General features: G+C 39.1%; 1 protein-coding gene across 1 annotated transcript in view; it reads left to right on the top strand.

The window, feature by feature from the left end:
* ARFGEF3 (ARFGEF family member 3) overlaps positions 1-16,875 on the top strand; it is a 94,880-nt gene that overhangs the window by 27,788 nt on the left and 50,217 nt on the right. The window contains exons 5-8 of the mRNA XM_054196945.1: positions 9,292-9,360; positions 12,560-12,682; positions 14,190-14,232; positions 15,260-15,338. Of these exons, the coding sequence (XP_054052920.1) occupies positions 9,292-9,360; positions 12,560-12,682; positions 14,190-14,232; positions 15,260-15,338 (314 nt within the window). The remainder of the gene's footprint in view (positions 1-9,291; positions 9,361-12,559; positions 12,683-14,189; positions 14,233-15,259; positions 15,339-16,875) is intronic.

The following is a 16,875-nucleotide window of genomic DNA, read 5'->3' as shown; positions in this document are numbered from 1 at the left end:
ACATAAAACTTGGTTATGGTAATAGAATATCATTTGCAGCTGTTCTGCTTCGTCTTTACTGTAAAATTAAATGGAGGAGGAAGCTATACTCAAACAACTTGGATTTAAAGGTATATGTAAGTGATGTTATTCCCTATGCTGCCTCTTTGAGGCAAGGCATGTATAAGTTTTATATAGGAGTAAAAAGATGATTTCACTGCCCATTAAAAATAGGACTTTGTTGGTGCAACAGTAAAAATGTAACTGGTAAACGGAGATGGAGAAGAGAGACTGTCATTATCCGGATGAGAATCATCAACCCAATTGCTGTTAATCTACATATTTTAATTAATATATAGTCTTAGAATAACAGATCATTGTTTCCCCTCAACATATTTTTTGCACTGCGTTACTGCAAACATTTTGCAGCATCATTTTCAATATAAATTGCAGTCCAGTCTCTTTCTGAGCAGAGAAGGACTATGTTTCAAATAAAGTAAAAAATAAAACCCATTATTTAGGGGAGGTTTAGACTGGATATTAGGAAATTTTTTTACACTGAAAGGGTTATTAAGCATTGGAACAGGCTGCGCAGGGAAGTGGTTGAGGCACCATCCCTGGAGGTATTTAAAAGACGGGTAGGCATAGTGCTTAGAGATATGGTTTAGTGATGGTTTTTGTTAGTGTTAGGTTGATGGTTGGGCTTGATGATCTGAAAGGTCCCTTCCAACCTAGGCAATTCTATGATTCTACGATTATTAAATGTTATTTGTATGCTTTAATCCAGAACTGGTTTAAAATTTGTATTAATAAGAAAAAATTAACAAAATACTGAAAATTTGTAGAAGAAAGAGTCACCTGAATGTGTTCATTAGTTCTTGTAATGGTGGTGCCTGATATGAGCTGTCATAAGCAATAATTGATTTTTATCCAGTCCATAATCCAGAGATGTGTTAGCGTCTGCACTGTCAAAGACAGGAGTCTGTAAAGACTTGCAAGATGTCCTGCAAATAAGATTATTTTCGAAGATCAATCCTGCCCTGGAAGGAGGCAGCTAGAGTTCTTAGTGCTTCCTTTGCTTAGCCTTTTCATAAGCTAAGTTGTTGTAATGTAGGCCAACTAAAAATCCAGACTCTCTTGGGTTTACTTCTCTCATTTTTGTTTTGCTGGTTACTTTTTAAAGTTTCTTTATGCGTGTGCTTAGTTATAAGTAACCAGGTTAATTCCGATGGATTGAGTGACCTATCTTGCGTGTTTCAAGATAAGCTCATCCTTTCCCAAATTAATTAGAACTATGGTAAATGCCTACTACTCACAATTAAGATTGTGATTAAAGAACTCCCCTGGTTCTTAGGTGCCTGGCCCTCGTAGTAGAAACTGCAGTCTTGAATTAAATACCTGAGCTTTCTCCTTAATGGATACAAAACAATGAGAATGGCAATGGCCTGGATATGGCCAAATGCATGCTGGATGGGAGCTGTCTAAACCAGTAAGTAACGAATGCAGTATCTCAAAAATCCAGCCCCTTTCCCAGGACCTGTGCCTCTTCTTCAGTACCTTTCTTGTGCTTGAATTCATAGCCCTGAACAACCCCTGTGGCTCTGGGCAGCCATGTGGCTTTAAAAATCTAAGCAGAGTGTTGGTCCTGACTCTTAAAAGGTTTGCAGGTTAGAAAAGGCTTCTTGCCTGGAGAAATTCTAATGTAAAAACTTTAGCTTTCTTGGTGTTCCTTTAGCTATGAGGTTATGAAGGTGTTTTTGGACAGAGAATATGCTCATTCTGCTGTGTTGGAACTGTCACACTTGGTGTGGTGTAATCACAAATGTGGAGGTTGGGCACAATAAGCAGTAATTAGAGGAATGCTCTTCCCTGGGGCTGAGGCAATTGTCAGGAGGGTAAAGAGGGCAGGATTCCTGTCTTCTGTGGTCGTTTCTCCTGCAATCATGGATGGATGGGAAGAAGGGTTCCTTACTCCAGGTTACCTCAACAGTGGGTTTCTTTCTGTGTTTCCTGATGCATGACTGGTCTGTCAGGGGAAAAAAAAAAAATAAACAAAATACTCGTGGTATGCTGTGATCAAATGCTGTGTTACAGTATACATGCTCAGGAGTAGAGTTAATAGTGCAGGAGTTTTGCTGTTCATGTAGGGGTTTTTGTTATTTTGGATTGCATGTGACTGGCATTCTTTTTTGCAACAGTGCAGATTTTGCAGAAATAGAGAAACTTAAGCAATGTTGGAGTTTTATCTGAGCTGTTCTGTGCTGTGCAGCAAGTGCAAGCAGTGAGTCATTGGGTCATACCTGCAGGTTTTCCAGTGCCGACATGGACAGGAGCAAGTCCCTAGCTCTGGAAAGTGTAATTTAACACCTGCCTGGTGTGGAAGTACAAGTTCTTACAGACTTTCTTTAGTCTTAGACACATACCAAGAACGTGGAGATTGCTTAACCATTAAGGAAGTGACTTGGAAAGACATTGTGTGATCTCAAAACCAAATATAGAAGCCCTTTAACTCTCATATATTGCCATTTAATCTTTCCCCTGCTGCCAGACACTTTTGCCTACTGGAAGTGACAGTGCCAAGCTCTGCTAGCCAAGTTGGCCACATAACAGTGGCATGGAAGGGTCACTTGCTATAACTTTTACATGCAATTATACACATAATCCAGATGTGCCACAGACCAGATGTGCACCCAGCTTAGACATCCTCTGCTTATGAGCTTCCCATGGTGAGGGCTGCAGCCACCATAGCTGTTAACAGCATTTGGTCCCGGGGGCAGCTGAGGAAAGAACTCATCCCAGTAACCTGTTCTGATGCTGCCAGACAGCTCCTGGGGGTCCTGGACTTTAATATATTTCTTTGCTTTGCTCAAGTAACACTTAAGACAATTGGTGTAATTTGCTGAGTGGCTGAACAAACTAATCTGGTGCAGAAAGAAAAGATTCAGTATGTGTCAAGAAAAATAGTAAAATACCTGTCATGCATGTGTGGCATTTGCATTAGTAGCTATGAATGAATGAGCATTAATTTCCCTCCTTTCCAGGCCTTTCCTCTGTTTTATAACTTCTTCTCTATTATACTGTCTCTTTTTTTTTTTTTTTCTCCTTTCTAAACCAGCATAGTTTGTAGCATGGAAAAATTAAAAAAAATATTAAAATTAATTACTTGTGTTCATCGGTATGTAAAATGATTGCCTTAAAAATACTTATTATTATTTTTATGTACTCATTGGGTAGATCAATGTGGAGTTTTTTTGTTTGTGTTTATTTTAAAGATGCCTCACTTAAAATTTCCTTTGTATAATTTTCTTTCTTTTGGGTTTTACTACTTTCCTAGTTAAGTTTTTTTATGGTGATGGTCTCTGTCTTCTCTTCGTTTTTGTTTCTTTGCCTCAGACATAATTCTACCCACTCCTGTTTCAGGGGAGGTTCCAAGCACTCCGAGCAGACCAAATAGTACTTTATTTCATGACTGATCTACTTGAATCTCTCATTTTAAAATGTCCTTTTTCCTTAATAAGAAAAGGAGTATTAGAGGTTTAATAGTTTTTTTTAAAACTCTTTAACTTTTTATTGGTATTTTTCAGTTACGTATTTCTGTTTTCAGTTTTGTTTTGCTCAGATACGTATTTTCTAACTTGAAAAGTAATGTAGTATACCTAAATAGCCTGTAACCTGTGAAGTGGGAAATGCCATCCTAGCAGTGCTAGTCAGCCTTTTTTTTTAATCTTCTCTGCCTTTAAGTGTTATAATTCTAAAGATAAAAGCCCCTGTCAGAGCTGTTAGGAAAACCTGTTAAATATCTATTAAGCAATTGCTTTAAATCATTTCTTTCCCTTCTACAACTGTACTACACAGGCAGAAGTTTCACTTGGTTTCATGCCACCATAAATAGTGTTCAGCAGTAGTTCGGTTTTAGTCTAGTGAACTAATGGGCATGGTCTTCTGGGAGCATTCAGCATGTCAGCGCTGATGATGTGTGAGGCTCTTCCATACCAGATCCTTTTGTTTGAAGCCCTGGTGTATTCATAATGCTGAGCCCCAATTGCTGATGATAGCAAGGGGTTTTTATGGGTTTACTGATTCATGGAAGACACTGTCTCCTTTCTCTCCATAATTAAAATCTGCTGGTTTGTACGGTGATGCAAGGTGATATTCACGTGAGTTCATTAATGCACTGCCTTTCTCTTGCCCTTGTTTTCCTTCACAGCCAAGGAATGACAGGTGCAGGTTACTCGTTATTCTGCCAAATAGGAGGGCGCCTCCTGACCAAACTATTTTGCAGGAATACTGGATGACTGCTTTAAATGTCAGATTAGTGAATGAGATAAAGGGTCATCCTGCCCTGTTTTCTGGCTGGGTTTTTCTTCCTGGGCGGGGAGGATTTGAGAATCATCCAAGCGTACATTACATCCAAGTTTACAACCTGCTACTAAAGTTAGTCAAGAAAGGCTTCCTTCATGAATCCCACAAAGGGGTTAAAGGTGGCTGCAAAATTCAGCACTCAGGAATAAAGTTGCTGCGTGCATCCCAACTAGGAGAAACACAAATGTTCAGAGGATTTTGCCGATGGGACTTTGAGTGCTGGAATAGAAAAAAGGATAGCAGTAGCATACGGATGTTGGACTTGGCACTTAAATGCAGTGAAGTACTGAAATGTCCTCAGGTGATGACAGATTACAGTTGCTTTTAAGTTTTGTACCTTTTCCCTCTTTCTCCATCTTGGGGGATACTGCTGGCTTTCTTACACACCTTCTTTATTTGATGTGAGTCTACTATAAGCTCTTCAATGTGAGAATTACCTTTTACTACAATTATGTGCTAAGCACTTGGGGAACTTGGCTAGCAATGCTTAGCAGTCTTACAATCTAAAAATGTTCCCTCCTTTTCCCTCTTTTAGAGACCTCTCTTAAAATAAGGGACAGATATTGTAATGTCAGTTTAATTACATTGCAGTCCAAATCCTGTACATTTTATGTCAATTTACCTTCATTATGTCATCAGAAGCACTTTTCTTGTTTTGGTTCAGGTTTTTTTTTTTTGTTTCTACTTATTGTGAAAACTATCCATGCGTGCACTCTTATACTGTAGTTGGTACCCTGGGATTCCAGGGAGTAGGAATTGTATTTCTTGTTCCATGACAGTCAGAGCTTCAACAGTAATTAAAATTAATACTTTCATTATGGATAAGCCATTTATGGAAACATGATTTCATCCGGGCATTTGCAAGATAATGGAAACCAATTAAAACATCCTGGAGGTTGTGTGGCTTTGAAACTATCTCTACAGTCATGTAAGTTCCTTCTTTTAAAAAACAAACAAACAAACAAAAAAAAGGTGTGTTTTACAATCCATATCAATTAAGATTTGATCACAGTAACACACAGTAAAAGCTGATTTTTCTCTTTTGTTTTGCACTGAAGGTGTTACTAGGAATTGCTTTGTAATTTTGTTTCTACTTCCACCACCAGTGGCTGCAAAAATAAAATGTCATTGCACAAGAAAACATACCTTTCTTTTCTTCTTTAATTTTTTTCTAAATACAAGCTACTTGAGTTAGTGTCATGGGTAGTTAAGCAGCCTATGGGATATGCTGTCTGAAGACTCAGTGTTTTTAGTGGATCTGAATGATTACGTTTTTGTTTGGGTTTAATCCCATTTTTCATCCAGTAATCTCCAAGAGAAGCCTGCTGTCTTCCTGTTTGTTCTATGCAAATGGGAGGACACGCAAGTTGAGTGTCTGGAGCATCGCCAAGACTGTAAATGAGCCCTGCAGTGGCACTGATGGAAATCATAGCGGAGAGCAATCTTGTGCGTTGGTCAGAGACCATCTTTCAGATCTCACAAATGATTTGTGAGGGAAGACTGTAGCGAGTGGACTCAGCCAAGAATATGCTGGCTGATAACTGCTTATGCTTCTGTGATTTGATCACATCCGATCATATGCCCTTTCTCTAGCTAGTAGGTTGCTAGATCTCATTTTGTACAAAGAGTAGCAGTCAAAACTTAGCGGTCTTTTTGATGAAATTCCCTATTGCTTCATAGCAGGGTTTTGATCATCCCTTCCTTACTGCGCTTCATGTCTGACACTTCCATAATTCATCTGTTACAAGCAGGTTATTGGCACTTATGACAGAAAAAAATAGGCATATAAATGCTAACTTTTCATGGTTCAGCTCTATAAAGGTAGAAAATTTAAAATAAAAAAAAAAAAAAAAGGAGAGAGAAGGAGAAGAGATTTCAAAGAGCAAGGGCTTATAACAATGCCTAAACCGGTGTGTACTTCCACATATTGTGGTATGTAGCTTCCAGTTTTTGATCTGTGGGAAGTGTTGGGTATTAACAAACAGTACAAAGCCAAAATGGTACAAGAGAGCAGAAAGTCACATGAGCAAACAAGGTTTTACACGTAGGGAAAATCAGGACATGCAAAACACTGAGTAAGATTAGCCTTAGCATGATAATAAGAGATTTGTTAGTGGGAGGTGACAGTTGTCCCTCTCTGGGTTTATGAACTGTGTGCTACACCTGTGTTTTACACAGCTGTGTATGGAGGGTACAAATCACAGTTTTTTCCCAAAATACCGAATATATTTTTTTAGCCAGCTGCTGAGCTCTCACAAGTATTAGAAATGTCAATAAAATTTCAGGGTAGTTAACAGCTGAGAAGGTGAGGCCCAACAGCTGGCTGCAAGACTGGCCAGCAGCTTAGAATTCATAGTGCCAAACAAAATTGTTTGGTTTTGAAGTTTTAAATTTTGCAGATATGGACTCAGCAGCAGATGGAAATAACAACCCTTATAACTTATATACTTATTGACCAAATGAGATTACTGAGCGTTTTTATAATTGGCTGTTTACTTTTCAGCTGTTCTGTAGGATTTGCTCTGTGGACAGGGAAAAAAGGTGTCACTCTTCCTCGTCACTGGCACTTGTCCATGTGCTGGCAAACGTAGCAGATTGCAGAGAAATTTGCAGAGTTCATATCAAGAAATACAAAGTACAGCATTCCTAATCATTCCTAATAGAAACAGATTTCCTTCTCCAGCAAATTCAAGTGCTTTATAGCTCGTATATCTCCTCGCAGTACTGAGGTAGGCTGTGTAACGCTTTTAAGATAAGAAAATCCATTTTGCCCATTTCACAGAAAAGGAAATGATGAAGAAGCAACTTGTCTCAGAAACTTTGCTTTGCTCTAAAGGTAAATGCTAAATATCTAAAAAAGGGATTATAGTCCAGGACTATTGTACTTTGGAAGAGTAGCATGTACTTTTCTGTTCTCATTACCTCCAGTATTTATCCATGTTACTCAGCTTCTCTTTATGAAGGACTGAATGAGAGTCAAGGCAAGATAACATATATAGACAAATGTAATATTGCCATTACATTATGATTTTCTTGGAACACTTTTTATAGTAAAACAATCTTCTGTAAGAACAAGATCATGCTCCTGACTGGTATTTTACTTACAAAACAAAGAAGCAAACAAAAAGCCCTCAACCTTGGAGTAAGGTGTGACATCCTGTAGTGAAATACAGGTTTTCTGCTGAGAAAAATATTTATAACGATGCAGTGCATTTCAGTGCATAGAAACTTTTCAGTCTGACTCTCAAAATGCAAAGAAGGTTGTTTATGTCCTTCTCGAGAAAAATGGTACGCTCATCCATGGACAGGCTCTTCTGTCTGCACCTGTAAGATCAAGTAGTCAATGCTGCTGTTGTACAGAGAATTCAAATTCCCCTACAGTTATTAAACGTCTGCTTTCCAGTAGCAGATTTTCCCCCCTCCCTGGTGCAAAATAACTGCAGAGAGGAGTATTCTCCCAAGCAGAGGTTCAATAGTAATGATGGGTGTTCAGTGGCTCCCGCATGCTAAGCAATGCTTCTCTTAACCTGCAGATCAGCACTTTTCTTTTTCTTTATGAAGGCTCTGAGATGCTTCTAGGGCTCATTACTACCTAGAGAGAAGATACACCGGAGAGGTGATCTAGTTTTCTGCTTCAGGTTGTTACATTATAGTTACATTATAATTTTTTGCGGTTTCGCCATAATGTGGAAACTATGGGACACAATTAAAGGTCAGAAAAATGATGCTTTACAGGAACCAAAGGGCAATAATCTTTCCAAACATACATCCCTTTGCCTCCTTTTTTTTTTGTTTAACATGCAAGCTCTGATCAGACACACTGTGGCAAAGTTGTTTGCGGATTTTTTGCATTCTAGGCTAAGGAGATGACCCCGGGGGTGTTGTACATTAGAAGAAGCTACTCATAAAATAAAAACCTAGTACCACTGAAAAGCATGTAATAAGTAAGAGAAATCATTAACAGCCAGTAATGCTAACTTAGCTGATGCCCTGAACTTCCTTGTGAAGCAGAGAACAGTAGTTCTTAGGGATGAGAAGTTGGAGGGACCAATACATTAGTGTTAACATGATTGATATTTACTGGTACACTTATCCCAAGCAAAGCATAAATTCTGGCACTGGGGGAATTTTATGCTTTGAAGGAGAGAGGACAGTAGCACAGACTCTCTTAGTTCTCTGTAGGGCAGGAGGGATTGGAAAGGAAGATGGGGAGGGAGGACATCTCCAGACATTAAAGGCATCACACCACAGCACCTCTCACCGTGTTGCTCGACTCACCCACCACACTACCGCCTGCAGATCACATCACATTCCCACTCCCCTTCTCTCCAAAGTAAGATGTTGGACAGGGCTTTTAGTTCTTATCCCTCCTGCTGAGTTCAAGACTGGACAAGCCTTCCCTCATGAATTGAGGCTTATGAATTCTTGTTTAGCTGCTTGTTATCAAATTACTATAATACACTTACTGGAAATATCCTGGGCTGGGAAATCCTCATGTCAAGCAGTAATTAGCAGCCTGTTTCACGTAATACATATGCATCTGTGTCACCTAAGTAATAACTTGTATGCGTTTTTTCCTTCCTCCTTTGTTATACTAATAGAAATGAATGGAAGGACTGATTATAAATCACGCAAAGCTTGTGGTTAAAATATGAATGGATTCTGTCTATCGAGTCCAAGACCAGAGTTGATTCCTGGATTTTCTTTCCTTCCATGGCCAGACATAGGAGACAGCGATGAATAATCCATGGGGCCAACGGTTGCAGCTTCTCGGGAGGAAGCAACTTGATTGTGCCTTTCCTTTATCCCAGTAACACGTGGTGCTAAGAAGCTTCTGATGTCTGCTCTAAAAATGGATGGAGCTGTGGCTAAAAGCATATGGGTGGGGAAGGGAAACAGTAACAGATGAAATTTAATATTTTTTCCTTCCTCCCTCTCTTCTGATTCAAGGTCTTGCTCTGTATAACTTACACATCCACATTTGAGCTGAATGGGAGTTCAGTGTTGAAGATTGCTGAGGTAAGTGCCTCTGTCCTACCATTGCTCGTGTCACTTAACATTCCCCTGCTACCTAGTGTGTCTTCCATACATACCCTGAAACTGAACCAGTCCAAATCACGATTACCATCTTAAGGACTGGAGTTGCCTTATGTCTACTGTGAAGAAACAGTTGCAAGTTGGGCAGGGTTGATGGGCTTCCATGGGAAGGCACTTTTGGAAACTGACCGACAGTTGTATATTTCAGTGTTGCATATTTACTACTCCTCATATTTACTTTACTTTGCCTTTTGCAATAGAAAAATTTCCTTGAGTTCCTTATAAAATAGCACTGTGCTGATTCCTTACCTGGTACAAATCTAAAACTAATGAAGTTTCCTCAACAGAGGTGTGTAGGCCATAATGTGCCATGTTAGCACAAGTGCCAGCCACAGTGTCTCTTGTTAGCTATGTAAATAAAGATTTATTACTGCTCTAGGTATATGGTGTTGTCCTGATGCTATTAATCACTCTTCTCCCTTTATTCCATTAGATTTTAATCTGAATTAAATTGTAAAGGAGCTTTGGCTGTAGAAAAACATACCCGCAGGTCTATTAAGTGAGCCTTTGTAGGTGGGTGATATTTTTAGTACAGTGTGTAGCAAGCCATGGAACTGTTTGTTCAGGTTAGAGAAGACGCAGCAGTAGGAAACAGAAAATTATTTCTGAGTTCAGCATTTGCTTAGCCTCAGCATTTATTTTTCTGACTTGCTCAAAGGGAAAGGTGGCAGAAAGGAGCTTTCTGCTACAGTGCCCCTGCTATTTGGCATTTCTTTCCAAGTCAGTCCCTTAGTTTTCCTAGCCTGCCCTCTGTAGCAAAGTGGAGCCACTGCAGAATTGGAAAGGTGCTGCCTGCGTTACTGGTAGAACTCTCTGAGGACTTTCTCTGACAAACAAGGCTACAGTCTGGTCATTTTGCACTGTCTGATTGTTCTCAATCCATGCGTACAGAATAATGGCACCCCAAATCTTTCTGAATATTGTCAGCTTCAAATTAAGGAAGCATCCAACACAGAGAGTGCTGTATTTTGTGGCTTAAGTATTAATAGGATTGAAAACAGACTAAATCTTGCTGTGTGCATCTTCCCATGCTTGCCTAGACCACTGCAAGAAAGTTTAGTTCCTGCTGTTGCTTGTTTTTATGTGTGTGTTTGTTACTCCTATCTACCTTTTGGAGGTTTGCTTTGTTTGACTCTGTTGTGTTTCACTGGCTAACCCTTCTGTGTTTTGCTCTTAGTTGTGTTTTGCATGTCATAGAGCTGGAAGTCCCCGAATGCATGAAATGATCAAAATGTCCATTGCACACCTCCTTGGGGCCCTGAGCTCTCGCATTTTTATTGGTGGTTCTTCATCAGTGGCTTTTCAAAAGGTACCTTGCACAGCCATTTTAGAACACAGGCCTTTCGTAAGATTGGAGCTCAAGTGAACAGTTCTGTTGCTCATTAGCTGGCATGGGGATGGAAGAGAAGAAGGAGATATCAACCATGCTCTTTCCAGAAAGTCAGCCTACCTCTAAGAACAGTATTTTGTCAATTAACTCAGGTACTCTAGAAAAAGTCTTACAACTAAAGAGAATGATCTCAGCAGCACTGGAATGGTTTGGCCTCTGCAAAGGGCTGTACGTGGTTAACAGGCTTTAGGATTTTTTTGTCCACTGAAGTTCAGGTGATAGCTGTATGATGGGCAGAGTTGGTCCAGGCTTTCTTTTAACTTACAAAACCATCTTCATCATGGACTAATTGATCTCAAGCTAAATTAAATCCCTTCTTTTTGGGGGGTATAATTTGGGGGTGATCTTGGAATCTTGAAAAAGGGCATCAAGAATGAGGTATTCTGTCAGTTTGGTCCCTTATATCCTGCAAATGCATACAACTGTAACCTGTTCTAGTGTACTGTCAAAGGAGATACTCCGTCTCAGTTTGTCATTTGCATAGTGTTTCTAGCATGAGATATACGTACACTTGAAAAGCTCTGGAATGCTATCTCAGTGTAGTTGGGAAATAAGGGAAAATAAGGCAAGAGCCATAATTAAGCAGCTTCCATATGTGACGTCTCAGGTCACTCACTTAGGATATAGTTTGTATCCAAGAAGCTCAGTCATGTTTTCTTGTGCTTGTGGCTTTATTGAAATGCTGAGATGTGAGGTCCCCCAAAGGAGATCAAGAGCCTTAGGAACATACCTGTATTGTTTTCCACTCCACTCTAACAAATGCAGAAGTGTGCCAGCTTCTTCAGGTCACAGTCTGAGAGATTGTGTTGTACAGTTCTGTCACAAACGCACTCGGCTCCATCAAGACTGTTATCCACTTAGTAGTTACAGTGGTTACTACAGTTATAGGAGCTCTTACAGAGACCAACACCTCCCACCAAAAATCTGATCAAGGATAGAAACTGCATTTTGCAGTGTGCTATCCCCTGGATCCTAGCTGCATTATGCTTTGGCAACTATTTGTATAGCATCTTCTGGGGGCAAAAGTCAAGCACAACTCTGGTCACAGCACAGCATCAAAAACCCATGAGCAGCTGGGCATGGAGCTGGGAACTGGATGATCCATCAGTGTTCTTTCATTGCTGCCTTGGCTCCTATGGGATCTCTGAGCTGAGGAGCCCTTGGGTTGATTGCCAGTTATTAAAAGGCAATCATTTGTGTTATTTATGGTAAAACGCTATTTATTATATTTTTTGTATTAAGAAAGGCCTTTGAAGGCTTTCAGATGTGCTGCAATATATGATAATTAATTATAGAAAAAATAGCAAATAACTATATAACAGAAGCAACAATCTTAAAGAACTGGAGGGTATTTACATTGCAGATACAGACTTGCGGAGTGATAGTTACAAAGAGGTATCTAAAAATGAACAATCAAAGCAGCATTTAGGGAATTACCTACAGAGCAAGGAAAGTGCCAAAATCACTTGGGTTTGACAGAAGGGAAGACTTTGGCAATTTTGCCTTACCATTCCTGCGGCTGTGAGACTAACTGATGAATTGCATGCCACTTCTGGATGCTACTTACTCAGTTTCTATGTTGCTGAAAACTTTCTATGTGCTAGTAAAGCAATACAGAGTTGTAAGGAAGGCTGACTTATCTGTATGTGAGAGACCTTGGTATCCTCCTAAAATGTGTTACTGGTAAGTTATAGTTCATATCTATGTACTGCTGTCTTGTTTCCTCATCAGGTTTGCATTGAGACATATGTATCTAGCTGTCACCAGCGGAGCATTAACACCGCTGTGCGGGCAACCCTCAGCCAAATGTTGAGTGACTTGACTTTACAGTTACGACAAAAGCAAGAAAATATGGTGAGCCTTCTGGCATCAACAAATGGTTCTATGTCCATGGCTGCACAGCTTTTTGTTTCTTTGAATGCAGTGTGTTGTACCGGCTTGTTGTGCCTTATGGCTTTTATTTGACACTTCCACAATTAATCCTGTTTAAAAGCTTTTCTGGGCTCTGACTCTGTGCCTGCCTCAAAGGAGCCTATCAGAAACACAGCTCTCATATTGTCAGCTCTACTTGGCTCATTATTTTTTTCTCTCTCCATTAAACAAAGGAGGCTTTGTTCCGACATCAGGCTGCCTTAGCTTTTTCCTTTTCCATTCTTTATTTTGTTTGCTTGTTTTCCTAATGTTCATTGACATCCTTTTGCCAAAAGTTTTTGCATGACAAATATTTACATAAAACAAATTCTTAACTAAGGAAAGTGTAATTGAGAGTTTTTCTTCTACTTTTTTGTAGAAGGTAGTTTAAGCTCATGAAATTCTTTGCTTGGTTGTTAGCAAAAAAATAAATTCTATTTATTGTATTGTTAAAATCCATGAGACCTGTTTGGATGAAATCCCAGCACATTGTCAGCAAAACTGTAAATGTTCTGTACATGTGAAATTACATTGGCTTCTTACATTCGTTCGTGCTGCTTTGTATATTATCAAAAAAATACTATTTGTAAAAGTCAGTTTCTATTTATTAGGAAATTTTAAGGACTTTAGTTGTACAGATTATACAGATTATTTTCCTTACATCTGTTTTGGGTTAAGATGATCACTTCTATTTTGGATTATTAGACTAGATTACTTTTATCCTAATGAGCAACTGCAGAACAGAATTAATTGGTTTACTTAAACTTATCTTCTGGCTGTGCTAAGTAGGTTCATTTTACTTGCCAAAATATTTGCCAAAAAAAAAACCCCAAATCAAACCCCGTAGTCTTGAAATTTCAGTTTGGGTCTGAAAGTTGAATGTTGTTAGCTCTGGTCTTAGCTGAGGAGTAGGTGAAAAGTATGCGAGAGCTGCATTTAGTTCCTGGCAGTTTGTTGTTGATGCTTGAGAGGAGGATTTCGCTTGAACCCTTTGTGCACTGATCGGAAGAATCCTGTACAGCAGCTGAACCAAATGATGCAAGAGGTTGTTTTCATTTCCTGACTGCCATTTATTGCGTTGTCACTGTAACATTAATGATGACAATGTGATAAACTCTCTAATACTCAGTTGATTTTGGTTGCTAAGTACTTGGTGAAATCTAGACTATGCTTTCGGTTACTTTCAATGCGACATACAAGCCTACTTATTATTGAGACCAGTTCAGGTCAATGAGATGAATTTAAATCTCAATGACTGATAAAGCATATCTTAAGGAATTTAAAAAAAACTTTTTGCAAAAGCTTCACTTAAAAAAACCCTAACAAACAAAAAGCCCAAAACAGATAGAGGGCATGCATTTGTTAAGAAAGCGCTGCTGTTAAAGTATTGTTTCTACAGTGTTTTTCTACCCCTTGCACCTACTACACCACCTTTGTCTTTCCTCAACAGACAATTGAAAACCATGACGCCTTGCAGAAATTCAAGAATCAAGGTATTTGTGACACTTTTTTAGTGACTCCTTCTAATCCAGCTTTTTTTATTCTTCACTTTCCTTTCATCAGCACAGTACTGTTTGATGTCACAGCAATTGCATCTTCAGGATTTCTTCTCCATAGCTCGATACTCTCTGTGCTACCCATGGAAAGACCTGAGACAGCCCTGTTAGCTCCTGATATTTTCAGTCATGTCTTCATTTGGACCATTGTAACAGCACTGTACTCAACATAGTAATAAATGATTGTTTCTAAGGTGCTAACTTCTGTAGTTAAGAAGTTTCGGTGCTCCAGAGAAAGTTTTAGTAAGTGGCTTTACTTCCTAAATTGAAACAGACTCATGGAGTAGGACATTGAATCTGGAAATTATTGTGTTATTGTATTTCAGGCCAGAGACGCGGTTTTTACAATGGCAGCTTTTGAAAGCACATCACTAGTGAAGGTCTGTTTATGCTTGCCAAATGATTGTTTTACAAGAGAATTTCTTTCTAGTCTCATTCTGGCTTAACCTCCAACAGCTTCCCTGATAGGTAAAAATATTCCCTGCTTTTGACCTCACTGGATTTCTGCAGGATAACTTGTGTGAATGGAGGCTAAAATCTTTGAAGTGCACACGCATCCTCTTTTAAGATCAGAACCTGATCAGACATCAGAGGCTGTGTAGCAGAGACAAACTGCAGGAAGAGATACAGAAATTTTAGCTGCCATGTAGAAGTATTGGAGCCGGTCCTTTTTTGTTATTTATTTGTATACTTGTTTTATTATCTGAACTGGATTTCAGCCAACCTTCTGTAAATGCATGTAAGCAATCAATGCTCTCTCCAGATTTCATACTACTGCTTTTTCATTGTGTGGAGATCACTTTCTTTCCAATCTAGGACTTTTCCTACTGTATCTTCTCTATGAATTTTGGCAGCCCTGCTTGTTGTTTAGGAGCTCTCACCAGCTCTGAAAGACTATGCAGTAAATTGAGGTTGTAATCCAGCTGCACATATGTAATGCCTCTGATCTTTGTCCTTTTTGGAGGTACTTCAGCTGAGTCTCTTTGTGATGATGTTGTATCTGTCCTCACTGTGCTCTGTGAGAAGCTCCAGGCTGTCATAAAGTGAGTTATTTCAGTTTATAATTTGAATTTATTAGCTGGAGATTGAGAGTGTCACTGATACATGTGATTGTACTGTTGTAGTTCTGGGATTATGGAGCAAAACTGTGCTTAAATGAAGTGTTTATTAGAGGAAGTATTGTTCATGATGCATTAATTTAATCGTCAATTGAGATGAGAAGCTGATTTGCCTTCTCTGCACACTGTTCAGCTTTAAAGTGTTTCCAGTAAATCTAATCTATAAGTAACTCCCATACGGCATCTAAATACTTGTCAAAGGAGAATTTTCTTTTCTGGCTTGCTTGAAAGCAACCATTGTAGACAGACCAACAGTTACAGGAGACATGTCAAAACCGAACAGAAACATTTAATATGGAGAATAAATTAATATGTCCTTCTTAGAAAGGCAGAATTTATCCAATTGAAATAATTTGCATTACCAAAGCACTCCTTAAATTTAGGAGTACCATAAACTCTACCTACTTGGAAATGCATGAGCCTGACTTTTAAAATGCAGTTATTATGGGCAATAGTAGAGTGTTGCGCTGCATTAAAAGACTAGAGTCTCTTGTTGTCCAGTACTGTAACAGTAAATACTTACTCATGAGTTTAAAACTACTTCCTGTGGCATTCTAGCATGGCTTGACTAATGGTCTGTTAACAAATGAGCCAAAAAAAGCCTGAAGTGTTAGAGAGGTGACAAATCGACTAAAAGCAATGCAAACATTATACAGCAGTTATTAAAAAAAATAGCAATATAGCAAGCTGGAAATACCTTGAAAGTTTTGAAGAAAAAAAGAAGTTCTTGATGACATTGTTTCTGTATCAGTAAAATAAGATTTAACTTGCTACTACTGCCACTTGTGAATCACCTGACTGGTAGCGAAAAAGCCAGTCTGAAACTATTTTAAATGTAGCATAACGTCTGTTTGGTTGGACTATATGTCTCTGAAAGTAGCCTGTGATGAACTTGGGGAAAAGGGAGAAACACAAAAAAAGCATGCGTTGGTACTTCCTTTTATATGCTGCATCATTTTCAAGAAGAAGACTATGGCTTAGGAACTACCGGAGCCGAAGGCAGCACAGACATCTTTGTGTGCAGTTCTTCTGTAGGCTTTCCTCCCATGAGAGTCTCTTAATTGCAGCAAGATTTGAATGGGAAGAGTGCCTTACTTAGCATTGTTTAATCTGTGTCAGCATTTAGGAAAACAAAAGTATGTTTCTGAATCTTCTACAGGAATATATATTTATTTTTTTTAGTTGTGTTCAGGGAGGTGAATTTTTTTCTCAGGACCAATGGTGACTTTGGTGACTCTGGAACTTGTGGCAGCAGTGATATGAACACAGCTATGCTGAGGTGTGCAGGAGTACAATATTCATTTCTTACCTGCAGGAAAACAATTGGGCAGCGAGAGGCATCAGAGCAATCAAGAGTGCAGGGACACCCTGTGCATGCCTATGGCAACTGCAAGATATTGATAACAGACATTAAAGCACGTTGTAAGAAAGAAGGCAATTGTATGTGGAAAGTGTGCATCTT

This window comes from Rissa tridactyla, chromosome 3 (genome assembly GCF_028500815.1).
Source record: "Rissa tridactyla isolate bRisTri1 chromosome 3, bRisTri1.patW.cur.20221130, whole genome shotgun sequence".
Lineage (NCBI taxonomy): Eukaryota > Metazoa > Chordata > Aves > Charadriiformes > Laridae > Rissa > Rissa tridactyla.
Note: the sequence above shows the minus strand (reverse complement) of the source record. Positions and strands in the feature narration are given on the sequence as shown.